General features: G+C 48.3%; 1 protein-coding gene across 3 annotated transcripts in view; it reads right to left on the bottom strand.

Moving 5' to 3' along the window:
• Positions 1 to 274: 274 nt before the first annotated feature.
• The window catches only part of MARCHF3 (membrane associated ring-CH-type finger 3), a gene marked incomplete at its 3' end in the record, with an annotated part of 167167 nt that continues 151552 nt past the window's right edge, over positions 275 to 15889 (bottom strand). Inside the window, exons 4-5 of one of the 3 annotated variants that reach the window (XM_082623119.1) lie at positions 10230 to 10439; positions 275 to 3413 (exon numbers count right to left, since the gene is read on the bottom strand). In XM_082623119.1, the coding sequence (XP_082479245.1) occupies positions 3255 to 3413; positions 10230 to 10439 (369 nt within the window). Of the gene's footprint in view, positions 3414 to 10019; positions 10440 to 15889 lie in introns of those variants that run through there. The other 2 variants (XM_082623120.1, XM_082623118.1) reach the window with 2 other exon arrangements.

Here is a 15889-nt window from a genome sequence, read left to right as displayed (position 1 = left end):
CCGGCCGGGCCCAGGCCAGTGCCAAGAGGGGAATGAGAGGCCCCGGGGTAGGGAGCCTCCAGCCGGCTGGGGCCCCAGTGCAGGTAGCCAGGCTGCCGGTTCACTTCCATTTTCTCCTTTGGCTTCTCCACGTCCTCAGATGAGTGACTTTCACTGAAAATAAAATGACTGTGGCTACAGCCCAGCCGCACGCAAGTGGCCACCCTGGGTGCTCGGGGCACAGGGAGGGAGACCTGGACACGAAAGACAAATACACGCAATTTCCAAGTCATGCCATTTATTTTTCCTTAATTGGGTTTCACAGCCCGTCTGAGCTTCTGCTCAGTTCTCTGAGGAGCCGGAGAATTCGTGTGAACGCTCTGTGTCCCTGTCCTTCCCCAGAAGAGAAACAGGCAGGCACGTGAGTACACACAGGGGCCAGTGAGAGTGCCCTGCACTTGATTCTGTTGTTACTTTCCTCTCTGGCTTCACTGTGACACACGTTTGTCTCCATCTAATATTCTCAAGAAAAATGGTCCAGACAGGATACGGCGAGGGACGCGGGGAGAGGACTGTGTAAAGGGGTCGGTGGAGGGAAGCAGTGAACCAGTAGGATCATTTACCTGCCCCTCCTCGTTCCTTTTCCTGTTTCATTCTGGATTTTTCAAAAAGAAAGAAGCAGAGAGAGCGAGAGAGAACAAGACCACTGGTAACTCGTGCAGCACCCTGGTTAGCAAATGCACCCACCTTCGGACAGGTGCTGCGTGGCTTGTTGACATACGCAGAGCCTGGACCGAAGCTCCCGCTGCCTCTGTCCTCTTGGCTGGTGTCTTGTGCTTATGCTGCAGTTCCCGGACTCTCCCACCTTGAATGACCTCAGGGTTATTAAAGGGCCAAGAGGGGATGAAGTGTCTTCCAAGAGCTTTCAGAATCCCAGATGGGCCCTGGTGCTGTGGAGATCAGAGTCTCTCACTGGGCAGGGAGGCATTGATGCCTCCTTTGGCTGCCAGGGTGTCCTGCCCACCACCCCACATGCAACCCACTCCTTGCACGTGGACTCTGCTTAATTTCCCAGGGTGGGAGTGTGCAGTGGGGGGAGAGAGGCGTGACCCAGGCACAGTACTACTGTGCCTAACTTCCCAGCCCGGAAGCCCCAGCGAGCTGCCGGGGAGGGACCTGCCTGCTTTTGATATTTTGCTTCATTACATCTCATCTCATGAACCAAGACAGCAGGAATTTTCTGCAGCCAACCTCAGCAGGAAATGATCCCGGGAATCTACTGCTTCCTTAATTCATGGAAACAACAGGGAGGAGAAGGGGCATGGTTCTCTCATGAATGTTTGCATCACTCCGTTGAGAGGCTGGTTGACCTGACAGCTCAGGGACCAAGGCTGGGTGGACATCGTTTGTCAACTATATTACAGGGCTGCAATTCATATGCTACCAAGCTGGACTCTTGGCTCTGGAAATTTAATGTGTGACAGCTGCGTGCAGCCAGTGGTGTCCAGCATTTTAGAAAGGTCAATTAAGAAACGGTTGATGGTGGTGCAGCTAATGACAGCCCAGAGGGGTGAGCAGGGCCGAGTAAACAGAAGGGCTGAGATGTATATTACTGGAATTGAAGTGTCGAAGTGAAGCGTGCTGGGGGAAAACCTATTGTCACAGGCCATAAAGCACATCTGAGTTTTGCAGCGGAGAGCAGTACAGCTGTTTCTCTCCCCAGGCAGCGCGGGGAGCGGTCTGTGACCGGAGGGCTCGCCAGACAAAGGCAACACCTGCATCAGCTTGATCAATCTGCAGACAAAACTCATTACCCTCCTCACTGCCTGTTCCTTTGCACTTCCTGTAGCATGAGGCAGATGCTGGAGTGAGAGTTGCAGTGTGGGCCATGTTCTAGAAATCCATATTTTAAGCATTCCCCAAAGCTGGGCTCCGCCTTCTCTTCGGGGCTGTGGGTAGGTGGGCGGATGGGAGCCTGAGCGCCAATCTGAGAGAGTGCTGACCTCAGACAGCATGTCTGCTCCCTGGCTTCAGTGGACACGCAAAGGCAGGGAGCAGCCTAGACCCTTTACACTGCGATGGATAAAAGAGGGACATGGAGCCCTTAGAAAAAGCCTATTTCAGCCTGTGACAGAATTGGCTCATGGTTGGGGGAAGGCACTGCGTGGGGCCTTTTTCTTTGTTTTTTTTTGGAAAATCAGACAAAGGGGTCTTAGACTGCTCGGACAGGCTTTTTTGGCCACGTCTACCTGTCAAGCCGGAAATTCGGCAGAGCAATGGGAATGCTAATTGATACGCAAAATAGGTCCAGGGTTCCTAGAAATGTCTAATGATCCTCCAGTTCAATGTGAATGAAGAATTAAGACATGCGCTAAATGAAATGGGAATAGGAACACCAACCTTTCTGCTTTTGCTTTTTCTTTTTTCCTTTTTCAAATCTACTTTGGGAAACTTCACAGGTTTTGTGATTTAAAAAAATAGTATTGCAATCAGTGGGGGTTTGTCTTTCACACACTGGATATTTATTATTAGAAAATAGCTTCTATCAGCTGTCATTACCAAACAAGTTGAAAGGAGCGTGCTTCTCACCATAAATTGTTTTCTCCTTAATGAAATTTAAGTAAACAGTTCACTGTGGGGAGAGTTGCCACGCTTGTTTTTCCTTTAAAAACTGAATAATTAAATGAAGTTTAGTACAAAACATCCTTCAGATATGACTTGTCCTGCAGCTGTTACGCTGTCCCCTTGAGTAAGGGGCATGGAAGAGATGGAAAAGACACTCAAGCTATCAAATTACCCCAAAGAATCTACAGTAGAAACTGGGAAACAAACCAATGAACCCAAACAAAACCCATCCAAACCAACCATGAAATCAGTTTTAACATTGGCTTTTCAACTTTGATTATCATCTAAGTTTAATATATATATATCTCTCTCTATATATATTTGAAATAGTAATAAAAAAGGAAGAGTTGAATTGCATCCTTAGCAGGACAACCTTCCTCATATGTTAAAGAGGTGTTCAGAAAATTCCATACAGTATCTGCTAAATAAACATGTTTGGCAGCTTAGCAAATATCATATGATTGCAGCATCCATGATGTGAAGTCAAAGAGCGATTTGCTTTCTTCAGGCGGAGTCTGTTGCTCAGGGCGACGTGATAACATGGCTCTGGACGTTCTTCGACCCACGGGCTGGAGGAAGGGTTTCGGGGTGGCCCAGTGCAGAAACTTCCAAACCCCAAACAACAAATCAGCCAACCAAACACACAAACATCAAACAATTGTCTCCTTTGAGTTCCTCTTGACAGAGTGGAGGCCCAGCAAGGACTTCTGGTTAGAAGGGACGTTGACAGACTTTGGAATGAGGAGAATCACCCTCTGATTGGTCCGACGCCATTCATTGTACAATCGACAGTGGTACCTAAATGACACCTGGGGTCAGGAGAGGAAAAATAAGGGAAGGTTTCAGGTAAGCGGAAGCTGATTATCAATCCAAACAACATACATGCCATTTCAAACAGCTCCAAACAGCAGTACAGCGGGGCAAGAGCCGGGGGGAAACTGCTGTAGCAGGCAGCTGAGCGCTGGGAGACTGGCCCCAGCCCCAGAGCACCCACGTGTGAACAAAGGGCAGGTCTCCCTCGTGCCTCTTCAAACTGGGTAAAGTCGGAGTATTAATAGGAAATGAGGTTCCTCCCGAGTTTGGATTTATTTTCAGGACAGTGGTCTGGGCCCCAGAGTATCGGTGGGGCAGAAAGTTGGCTGGGGGCAGTGGGCAGAGTAGGTACGGCACCAGCCCTTGCCCAGCTGTGGGACTAGGCAATGTGCCTTTCTGGTCGTCAAGTTTCTCTCTGTTAAATGAGAGGGATGCTGGGGCTTCACGCACCCTTCTGTAGGTTGGACACTGCACAACTCGAAGGACCCCATTCACGGTATGATAGGAAGGGCACCCTTTGTACTGTGCTGTGGACAAACTGAACAACTGTGCTTGGCGGCCCCTGTGGGTGATCCCCATTGCCTCCAGCTCAGTCCTTCCATGGCATCCAGTGGGGAAGCTTTGGCCTGGGCGCCAACTCCACTGATGAGTTCTTCCTGAGCCAGTGCCTGTGCCCACCTCAGCGTGGCATCAGTGCCCTGTACACCACGGCCCTTGTTTCTCTCTCACCCTGCACTAGAAGCATGTTGAGGGCAGGTCTTGTGTTGTATTCATCTTTGCATGCTGTGTACCTATCACAGTGTCTGGCGCTTAGGAAGCTGCTTAGTTAAGTTCACTGAGTGACTAAGTATCCTGTACCTTCTAATTGCAACACTGCTTTAGATTTAGGCCTCTCTTACATGATACAGGACAGCACGAGCAGTAAACGCATCATCAATTGTGACATAACTTGCCCCCAAAGTGCTTGTTTCTTGTGTAAATATACTGGAATGAGATGCTTACATCTGTGGTGTGCTTTGGAGAAGGCTGGCACAAAGCACTGATGAACCGCCCAGGAAATTCAAATGATCTGTTCTTCTGAAGATGTACAAACTGCCTTTAAAAGCGGCAGTAGGGCTTCCCTGGTGGCGCAGTGGTTGAGAGTCCGCCTGCCGATGCAGGGGACACGGGTTCGTGTCCCGGTCTGGGAAGATCCCGCGTGCCGTGGAGCGGCTGGGCCTGTGAGCCATGGCCGCTGAGCCTGCGTGTCCGGAGCCTGTGCTCCGCAAGGGGAGAGGCCACAACAGTGAGAGGCCCGCGTACCGCAAAAAAAAAAAAAAAAAAAAAAAAAAAGTGGAAGTAGGTTCTAGTTTGAGTATATCAGATAACTAGGTAGTGCTGGGGAGGAAGGTGCCCATGACCTGAGAGTGACAAATTATCCAGGTATGGGCTGTTTAACCACCTGGGTTGTGTGGGTCATGTTGACCCTGGTACAGGGTCTACGTTGGTCAAAGAGTGGGCTGACCCCGTGGTTTGAGCTCGGTGTTTCTGGAAGTAGAGGAGAATGCAGGCCCTTGATCAGCAAGGGCTTGTCTGTCTTCATGGCAGGCTCATGAAATCCAAGGCCACTCACTTAGATTTCTGAGGCTAGAAAGCAGATGCCACAGGCTGAATGCCAGAGAGATTTGAGTATGAAAATAAAAGCTTTTAAACTCACACAGATGTGCTTTTCTCCAAGAGGCTCTGAACATGCCAAAGTGGATCAGAGGTTTTTTTCTTTTTTTTTTTCTTAAGCTTGATTCTCTTTAATCTGTTCTGTTCTGTCCTGCTGCTGCTTGGTGCTACTCATGAATGTAAGAGGCAGGCTGGAAAGCGTGCTGCTCAGGGCCAAGGGCAGGGACGGTGTAGGAAACAGACAAGTACTAATGAAGAGCTGAGGCGGTACAAGAAGTCTGGAACCTGGAAATATTACAGGAAAGCTGGATTCGAAATCAAGAGCCCCTTCGTCCGGGATGTTAAAGATCTGCGCACGCTTGGCGTCTCCAGTAAGCAGCAGAAGCGGCTGCAGCTGTGCGCAGGAGCAAGCAGCCCGAGGGCTCCGGGCGGGCGCACCGGGCCGAAGCCCCATCCTCTACGGATGTCTCCGCGACTTCAGGAGGGTTGTTTGCTGCCTCCAAGTCCCGGTGTCCTCGTTTGTAAAATGTGGATAATGATATCAGAGATAATGCATAAAGAGCACTTAAGACAGTGCCACTGCCACGCATTAGTGTTCTTGGCCTGTGATCTCTGATGGGTTAAATCTGGAAAAGAAGATACCTTTGTGACACTCCTTCTTGGATACAGGAAACTGGGGGCAAAAAGAAAAAGAGAGGCTGGGCTATTTCCTTGAAAGCCCTGCTCTCAGTGTGCCCGTGGAGGCCGTACCACCTGGGAGCTTGTTAGAACGTGACACCTGTGGGCTCCGCCCAGACTTAAGGAATCAGAGCGTACATTTAATAAACAAGATCCCCTGGTGATTCGCACGTAAGTTCAAGCCTGTGAAGCACAGGGCAACGTGGGGAGTCCATGACTTAGCAGGTCTCCTGGTTCCTTGGCCGGGAAGTAGAAAAATCAGCCCGCTTGTTCGGACAGACGAACGAGATCTTATTAAGCATTAATCTATCTTGATTGCCGTTCACCACCACGTCTGCAGGCAAATTCAACCGATAAGAAGAAAGCATCATGAAGATGACGCTGCATCGGGGAAAAGGAAGGTAGGTGCAGGGCAGAGGGACCATGGGTTTGCAGTCGCCCTGGGTAGTCCTGGCTGTGGTCTCTAGGAGCGCCAAGACACTCCCTCCCCTTGTGGAACAGAAGCGGAATAAAGCAGGTTTGATTTACAGCAATAAAGAGGCAGTGAGGAAAAAATAAACAACATGAAGGAAGAAGCAGCTATGGCAGTAGTAACACTGGGAACTTCATTTAGATGTTTCTTACATTTCTGAGGTTTTAAAGAAAGAGGGTGAAGAAAGAGCACAGGGCCACTATTCCAAAAACACTACTCTTTATGGGATGGGTTTCTTGAAGTGTCTTCATTTCTTCATCCAAAGGCTATTTATTAACCTCCTGTCATGGGCAAGGTCTGCACAGAGTTGCGGTCATGTGCATGGCACACAGAGGGCTGGAGCATATTAGCATCACCTCTCCCTGAGGGAGGTGATGGGCTGCACTGCAGCTTTGCTGTAAAGTCACAGCAGGCTTTGGGAAATCTCATTACGAATTTTGATTCTGCCCTCTCGGGAGTTTATGGTGCGCCGGAAGCATATTGGTGGGGCCAGGGCTTTGGAAGCTGCCTTCCCGGAACTGGGCCCAGCTCACTGACCTGTGATGGCACCGTGGAAGAGAAGAGGGCGGCGCGGGTGTGAATCAGCCACACCAGGTCGTGCTGGACACCCTCGGGGTGTGTCTAGACCCGCCCCACAGTGAGCCTTGCCGGGACAGTGTTCTGTGGGACCTTCCCCCTTCGTAAAGAGATTTTAAATGATTAACCCGTGGGACTGGGAGTCAGCCAGAGGAGCCGGAGCATCATTCATTTCATCCTGTGATTTAACTGGTTTCTGGGCTGGGCACTGGTTGCATCAGCGACGTGGTGGATGGTGGTACCTCCTGGGGGTCACTGCACGTGGGCATCGCTACACTGGGCTAATGCAGATCCTATGTGGACACTTTCCAAATGCTTCATGTGGACTCAGTTCTCACCTACTCTTCTCGTGTCTGTCCATGGGCTTCAAATGGTTGGTGACATGCACAGTGATGTTTCTGGGGCACCTTTCCCTCTCCCCGCAGCTCTCAGGGAGGAGGTGGTAGAGGTCTTGGCCTCCTGGGTCCCAGACACCTGTGTTTCCACACAGTAGGTTCCAGAAGGCAGAACTCCCCGAGTCTGCGTCAAGCCTGGGCCCTGGTGGAGGCAAGGAGCTCCAAAGGCACCCGCAGGGAAGCAGCACGGGCGCAGGTCTCTCCTGACAGCGCCCGGCGAGGCCCTTCCAGGAGGGCTCCTCTGAGGAGCCAGGCTGGGACTGACACTGTGTTTGTTTATCTAAGACATTTTCACAGCATATTCTCCTTAAGGTTGACAGCTTGTTTACAGTGCGTTTCTGCTGGAGGGCAGTTTCCAAGTGCTGTCAGCTTCTGAATTACGGCTCTTGCTAGGGCCGCTCAGTACAGCATTTATCTGGGAAGGAGTTAGTCTAGATTCCATAACCTGCTGCTGAGCTATGGCCGCGCGTTTTTCACACCCAAGGGGAGAAGCGCTTTCTTTCCCTCCAGCTGCTCGGCATTTTACAGGGAAGCCGGGGGCAGTGCGGGATGTGGTGGAACGCAGCAGTCAGAGGAAGAAAACCCATCCTCTGCCAGGTGCTCTGATGGATGTTCCCGAAGTCATCCCATCTCATCCTCACCATAGCACATTGGCCCAGGGGTTAGCAGTCGTTTCCCCAAGTTTTTGCATTCGGAGAAGGATGCTCAGAAAGGTTAGGGACCTGTTTGAAGTTACACAGCTATCAGGATGCTAAACCTTGGGTTTAAACACAGAGCCTTGGGATTCCGAAGGGACGTGCTTTTTACCACACAGCACTGCCTTTTGGAAGCATTTCTGGAATGACGTATGTTATCAGCCTCCTGAAAGAGCCACTCCGGGGACCTTTCCCTCCCAAATTTTCCTTTCACCTGGGATGAGAGATGAAATAGGACCACATCCTAGGTAATCTTTTTTCTTTCCCTCTTTTGCCCACCCTCCTCTTTTTTTTCTTTCTTGTTAGGTAAGTGTGTGCTTTACAAAGCAGATTTTCAAAAAGGCCTTAAGTTGGTTTGAATGCCCATCATTTAAGTCTATATCTTCATCCGTCCTTCATCTTAGGCACTTGTATAAGAAAAATCAGAGACTAGCAAACCTCTAAACATGGTAAAAACTTACACTTAATTATTTTCCAAAGCACTTTCCCATGGACACTTTCACTTCAATCTCGTAAGACCAGGGGAAGTTGGCAGGATGGGTATTAATCTCATCCCCACTTTACAGATGAGGATACTGAGGCTCAGAGAAGTGAAATGACTTCCCAAGGTGGTTCAGTAGTTAGACAGTAGTAGACAGACAATTTCTTTCTTTTCTTTTTTTTTTTGTTGGCTACACCACACAGCTTGTGGGATCTTAGTTCCCCGACCAGGGATTGAATGTGGGCCCTCAGCAGTGAAAGCTCTGAGTCCTAACCACTGGACCACCAGGGTATTCCCTAATTTCTTTTTCTTTTTTTTTTTTTTTTTTGCGGTACACGGGCCTCTCACTGTTGTGGCCCCTCCCATTGAGAAGCACAGGCTCCGGACGCGCTAGCCCAGCAGCCATGGCTCACGGGCCCAGCCGCTCCGCGGCATGTGGGACCCTCCCGGACCAGGGCACGAACCCTCATCCCCCGCATCGGCAGGCGGACTCCCAACCACTGTGCCACCAGGGAAGCCCCCTAATTTCTTATTTTTAAGCCTCTTCCCATCACTGTGTCCTTGTGGCTTCTGAGTCAGCCTGGTTGCTTGATTCACAATGAATCAGGACACACTTTGGAAGCACAGACATTTAAAGGAGACAATAATAGTTTTGCTTGGGGGCTTCATTAGGCTGGGAACAGAATGCCTACCTTAACCAGAGGACTCTGATAAAGCTCCAAGCATCGGAACACTACCTGTTTACCAAGGCTCATGTCATGCCCCTCTCACTGAGACTGAAATGTGTCCCCCAATTATTGCCTGAAATTCCCCCCTGAGAGGAGGCAAAGAGCTGGACAAGAGGGAAACGCAATGAGCAGGGGGTTGCGGTTGGTCAGTGTGGCAGGAATGGCAGCTGGTGGCACAGGACTCGGGAGACAGAGCAAGGGAGCAAGTGTGAGCACTAGAAGCTTCTACGTGCCGACACTGTGCTGCCGGTATGGGAATGGGACAGTCTAGACAGGAAATACATATTGAATAACAATGGAATGTGCTCGGATAGAGATGAGCAGGCACAGGAGAGTCATGCCAGGAAGCAGGGGGCCCGGTTTCTGAAAACCTTCTAGAGGATCGTGACATTCTTCCCTGCAGGTCCCAGAGGGAAGCATTAAGAGACAGCAGATGCTGCGCTTTGTGGGCTCTGCCAACTGGTACCTGAGCAATCATGGGGTTAAAACAATAAAGAACCAGAGAGGGTTAAAGATTTTCCCCTCATATACAGCAGGAACACTTATTGGGAAATGGTTTTTCTTTAGTGACAGCTTCTCAGCTAGATGAATTAGTGTTTTTATGCGCAGCAGAGTCAATATCCCAACCCAGCATAATCATCAGGCGAAGTGCAGCCCCACGTCCAACAAGGACTTTAGGCCGCGTCAGGACATAAAAAGAAAATAACCAGCAGGAGGATTCATGATCTGTGCAGGCAGCAACAGCAACAGTGGCCAAGTGCATCATTCACCATACATTACAATCCCGGCAAGAGAGAGGAGCATAAACGAGAGAAAGAGAACGCCAGGCCTCCTAACAGATGGAGTCCTTGGCTACGAGAGGAGAGGGATGTCTGGGGTGCATGTCTTTGAGGAACTCTCAGAAGCTGGGGCTTTTTCTTTACTTCATCTGCTCTTCCCAGCAGTGCACACACACACACACACACACACACATTCACGTGCAGTAGTAAACCGAATCACACACTCTCGCCAGCATTTGACGGTCTGTCTGCTCCCGGGTGGGTGAGGTGAGCTACAGACAAGAGGGGAGGCTGTGCCAGCTGGGGGGCTGCCAGCTCCCACCGACCTAACTCCCAGGCCCTGGGCCATACTTACTAGTGTCCAAAAGAGGTAAATAGTGAAGAGTGCGACAGTGAGTGCAATTAGTCCGACGGCTTCGAGCCGACTGCTAAAGTGCAGGTGGTCCACGGCGCCCCGTAGGCAGAGCCAGCCCGAGATGGTGGCCAGAGGAGTGATGAACAAGAAGCACACCATGTCTCCAAACAGAGTCCGCTTCTCGTGCTGGGGGCCTGGATTTCTGAGCCACTGCCAAGGGAAGGGAGACAGAGAAAAGCAAGGACAGGGTTAAACGCCAGGGAGGAGTGAAGACACACTACTCTGAGGTTGTCCTTGCCTTCAGCATCTGGAAAAAGGCACTTCTGACCTGTTCTGAGATCACACGGTAGCATTAAGGGCTCATTCCCATGCCCTGGCCCATGAACAGTAGTGATTATGATGTGAGTATAATATGACAGTAGTGATTATGACGATAGGAATAGTAATAATAATAATAATAAAAGCATCCTTGCTGTAGGTGTCCTGCTGGTTTTGAAAAGAGTCCAATGATTATTTATTATGAATCACAGTGACCCCATGTGGAAGGCAGACAGGACCTTACTTTCGGAAGGTAACTGAGCTGCAGTCATGTGCCAGAGCGTTCCTGTGTCTTGACCCTGGGAATGTGTGCAGGAAAGGGTTAACTCAGCAGGCCCCATTTGAGTTAACTCAAATCCTGCACATTCCTGAGAAAGCCCTGTTTTTTGTTTTGTTTTGTTTTGTTTTTATGCGGTACGCGGGCCTCTCACTGTTGTGGCCTCTCCCGTTGCGGAGCACAGGCTCCGGACGCGCGGGCTCAGCGGCCATGGCTCACGGGCCCAGCCGCTCCGCGGCATGTGGGATCTTCCCGGACCGGGGCACGAACCCGTGTCCCCCGCATCGGCAGGCGGACTCCCAACCACTGCGCCACCAGGGAAGCCCGAAAGACCTGTTTTTTAAGACTGGCTCCTAAGAGAAGAACTCTGAGTCCTTGTAATGATGTGCCTCATAAGAGCGTTTTTGTATGCCTGAGGCCTTGGGCCACATGGTACCAGTGTAAGCAGATAGTTTATGCCAACAGTGTGATTTATGCTGAACACCTATTTTTGCTGTAGGGGCTGGAGTCTGAGTAGCTTGAGGTCTTTCATGCAGGTGCTGCATGTCTTTTGTGACTGACCCCAATAAACACCCTGGACACATCCCTGAACACCCCTGAGCATCTCAGGGATGCTCACCCTGGAGGCTCGGGCGAGCATCCCTGAGAGATAATGCTTTGCATATGTTGTTACAGATTGTTGCTAGAAATATTAAGCACATCTGTGTGATATTACTTGGAGGGGACATCTGGGAGCTTGTGCCTTGTTTCTCTTGGACGTTGCCCCATGCACTTTCTCCCTTTGCTGATTTTAACTGGTATCCCTCTGTTGTAATTAACTGTAACCATGAGTCTAAGAGCTTTTCTAAGAGCTTTGTGAGTCCTTCTAGTCAGTCTCTGAGCCTGAGGGTGGTCTTGGGGAATGAGACTCATCTGACTCCATGTGTCTTGTAATGCCCCTGCCTCATGTTTTAGGACCCTGAACCTCCTACGTAGGACCATCTCTGACATCTTAATTGTGCTACCATCTTGACTGAACCAACTCCAGAAAGGGTGGGGAAAACGTCAGCTTGTTGAAAGACTAGAGATGAGCATTCCTGCAGGACGGGAAATAGGGTTGTTGTCCTCCCACTTGGGGAACTGCTAAATGCCTGCTGAGATGTTTTCCATAATCCATTCTAGGAAATGTCATGCTTACATATTGGAGTCAGTGCATAGTGGTAATGAAGCCCGGTGGCTTTCCTTTGGATTGGCATGGAAATGTGCCCAAGTAATTTGACATTCCCGTCTCACTATCCCGTGTAGTAATGACAGAGGCCAAGGAGTCCAGGGAAGGAGTGAGGTCACACACAGAAGATAGGGTGAGGTGGGAGAGACACCGGCTGGCTTCCATCTCATCTCGGGGACTAGCAGTGCTGTGAGCTGCTGAGCAGACACCCCAAGGGGCCAGCAGAGCATTTCCTACAAGACCATTGGTGGGAGGGAAAGGACCATGACAGGGGAGACAAGAGTGGATGGAAGTGACTGGAGAGAGGGGGAAGGCCAAGCTCAGGGCAGAGACAAGAGACAGACGAGCTGTGAAGAGGGCGAGCAAGTTGAGGAGAGAGCTGTGTAAGGGCCAACAAAAACCTCAAGGAGTGAGCACAAGAGATGGGAGGTCAAAGGCACAGAAGACAGTTTTCTGGAACGTTTCCTCCCTTGAATGTTTGCCTGAGGAGAATAGTAAATGACCCCGAATGCCTAAATTACCCCTTTCCAGTGACAATCCGCTTTAAAAATGGGCTGAGATGCTGAAAGAAGTCACCTCAGCTCAAAAATGGAGCTGAATACATATTAAAACATAGATTATGGGGAGTTGACTTGTCTGTGAATATAAACGCAGTATTATACAAATTTAATACAATACCAAAATGATCAAGTGCAAACAGTATTAACCCTGCTACGTGTTGTCGTGCTACCTCAGACATCTGGGCAGCTTCAAAGAAATTCAAAGAGCTCTTAGTTATCAACGTTTTCTTATCTAAATACTGGCACTCTCTCTGTGAAGTGAAGAGTAGAAATGAGGCCTTGTTATCCCAACTTTACAGAGGCTCAGTGAGGGAGAATGACTGCTCCAGGTGATACTGAGAAGGGGATCAGAATCTCTCCACTTTCATTCAGATGTCCTGTCAGTAAAATATTTGAAAATTGAAATTGCAAGACATTAAGAAGTCCAGATTCTTTAACAACAGTGCCGACCTAGCAGCAGCCTGACCCCCCACGCCCTCCCCCTCACCCCCGACGGCTTAGATTTTCCCTGGAAGCAGATCTGGGAGCCTGGCCTACTTTTCTCTGTGTCCCCACTTGTTGGAACATAGTAGGTTCTCAATAACTACGTGACAGATGTGCACAGACAAGCTTACCTCATTGGCTAGGACTCCCCCCAGTTTCTGTTCCTTGGGAATTCTGAGTACGTTTTATTACAACTAACTTAGCACTTTATGTGGCCCTTGACATTGCTCAATGAAATGACTCAGGAATGCAAGGAGGTAATTGTGGATGACTACTGAGCTCTGTTTGATGTAAAATAAATTGCAAAGGCAAACTAGAAATTGCGATTGCTTGTTTCCAGTTTCCTATTTTCTAATTGTTCTTTGATCTTCTATATTCCTGAAAAATTTCCAGGCCACTTTTTATGTTCATGACCACCAGTACCTGCATTCTGCACTGTATTAACACTATACATGTTCTTCCTTGGCTCAGTTTACTCTTTGTATTGTTTGCTGCTGGGTCACATTTAGGTATGAGGTTCTTCAAACAGGTACTGCTATGTTAAAATCTGTGACTTCTTCAGGACCCTAAGTATAATTTATCTCCTACACAAATGCAGGCCCCATGAATAAGACCACTGGTAATATCTGTTGAGGAAAAATTTACCCTGTGCCATGGTAAGAACCTCTGCCAAAGTATCCAAATAGGCTGATACAGGATATTTACACAAACAGAGTTTATAACAGAGAAAATGGGATTTTGCCTCAAGTTTCCAGCAATAGGGGATTGTCTAACTACAATATGGAATTTACTTAAAATAGACTACTATAAAGTAATCTGAAATGGTAATGTATATTTTATATTTACTGACATGATATATTGCTGAATAGGAAAAGAATTCTACTAGACAGAATGTGGAGTATGATCCTGTATATGTAGTGAGGTATTTACATACACATGGACATTTAATAGATTTAGTGAATTTACGTAGACAAAGACCAGAGGGATACTAGCAAAATAGTTGCTGCTCTTGGTGGTGGAATCAGAATGGTCTTTAATTTTTTTTGTATGTATATTCTTGTTTTTCTAAAATGAACATGGATTACTTGTGTAAATATATATATATATACATCCAGAGGGAGAGAGGGAGGGAGGGAGAGAGACAGGGAGAGAGGAGGGAGTCAGGGGAGGGAGGTGTCTAGTGCACAGCAAACTATAGCAATAAAATAAACTATTACAGAGCCAAGGCTGGGGCAAGCCACTGCTAGCTATTTGGAGTGTCTTATGCAATGTCTCGTTGAGTCTTCACAATAACCCTGTGAGGCAGGTGCTAACATTATCCCCATTTTACAGATGCAAACACTGGGGAGCAGAGTTTAATAACTCGCCTAAGGATAGATTGCAAGTGGGTATTAGAGGTGAGATTGAAACCAGCCTCACTTCTGTTCCTTGCTCTCCATATTTATGTTTTCTTTCTGCACCAAATGGCATTTGCGTGTGCGCGCGGACGTGTGTGTGTGTGTGTATACGCCTGCACATACACACACTAGATGTTTTGCAGATTTTCAGCTTGGTGGAATACGGTAAGTCCTGCTGTTTTATCGGTACATCAGATAACTGAATGGTTGGCTGGCCAGGATGTTATCATGGTAACTTTATAAAATATTTTTAGGCTGCTGTTCTGTTCTATGTTAATTCTTTTACTAAACCACAAAAAGGTCCAATTTCTGGGCATTTAATCTCAGCTACATTGTCATGCATTTTAGCTTAATTCTTTTTAAAAATTAATTAATTAATTAATTTATGGCTGTGTTGGGTCTTCGTTTCTGTGTGAGGGCTTTCTCTAGTTGTGGCAAGCAGGGGCCACTCTTCATCGCGGTGCGCGGGCCTCTAACTATCACGGCCTCTCTTGTTGTGGAGCACAGGCTCCAGACGCGCAGGCTCAGTAATTGTGGCTCATGGGCCCAGTTGCTCTGTGGCATGTGGGATCTACCCAGACCAGGGCTCGAACCCGTGTCCCCTGCATTGGCAGGCGGACTCTCAACTACTGCGCCACCAGGGAAGCCCTAGCTTAATTCTTAATAGGCAAAAGGTTGATCTCAATTATTGTTCAATTACATTTCTTGCTTTTCTATGTCTTCTGCCTCTCTTACCGGTTATACTTATTATATAGAGAGTATTATACCTATCCTGTAGTAGCATCTTCATCTCCCACACATTCAGTAAAGAGCCTGCTGAGGCAGAATGGCAGGTTTGTTGGTGTGTCCGTCTTCCCACTGACCTGAGGTAGGCCCTTACCTTTATGTCACTGGCATCTGTAGCACATTCAACGTTCACAAGGTTGAATGAATGACAGTAGCTTAAGTTTACATGTTTACTCAGACCTTACAATACGCCAAGCACTATCTTATCTGCTACATGTAGTAACTGATCTACTCTTCAATAATCTTTGAAAGAGGTACCATTATTATCATCACCATTTTATAGATAGGGAAACTGAGGCTCGGAGAAGTTAAAAAACTTGTAGAAGTTTGGCCTTGGCTTTGATCTGTGTGGTCTAGCTCCAAGGACTGTGCTCCTATTATATAATCGTTGTCAATAAATAAAAGGGGGGGGGAGGATTGCACCTTAACTGGTGTTATCAGTGCAAGAAGGAGCATTTACTTATCATGGTTCCCCTGGTACAAAATACCCATTAATTTATCCTGCTGCTTGTGGACAGCTTTTGCAGCTAAAATATCATTCTTGAAGAGTCTTTAGTTTGACCTTAGTCCTCAGCTTGTACTTGGTGGTTAGCTGTATTTTTTTTTTTTTTTTTTTTTGCGGTACGCGGGCC

This window comes from Mesoplodon mirus (assembly GCF_964341445.2).
Source record: "Mesoplodon mirus genome assembly, chromosome: 5".
NCBI classification, from domain to species: Eukaryota; Metazoa; Chordata; class Mammalia; order Artiodactyla; family Ziphiidae; genus Mesoplodon; species Mesoplodon mirus.
This window is presented reverse-complemented; position numbering and strand designations above follow the sequence as displayed.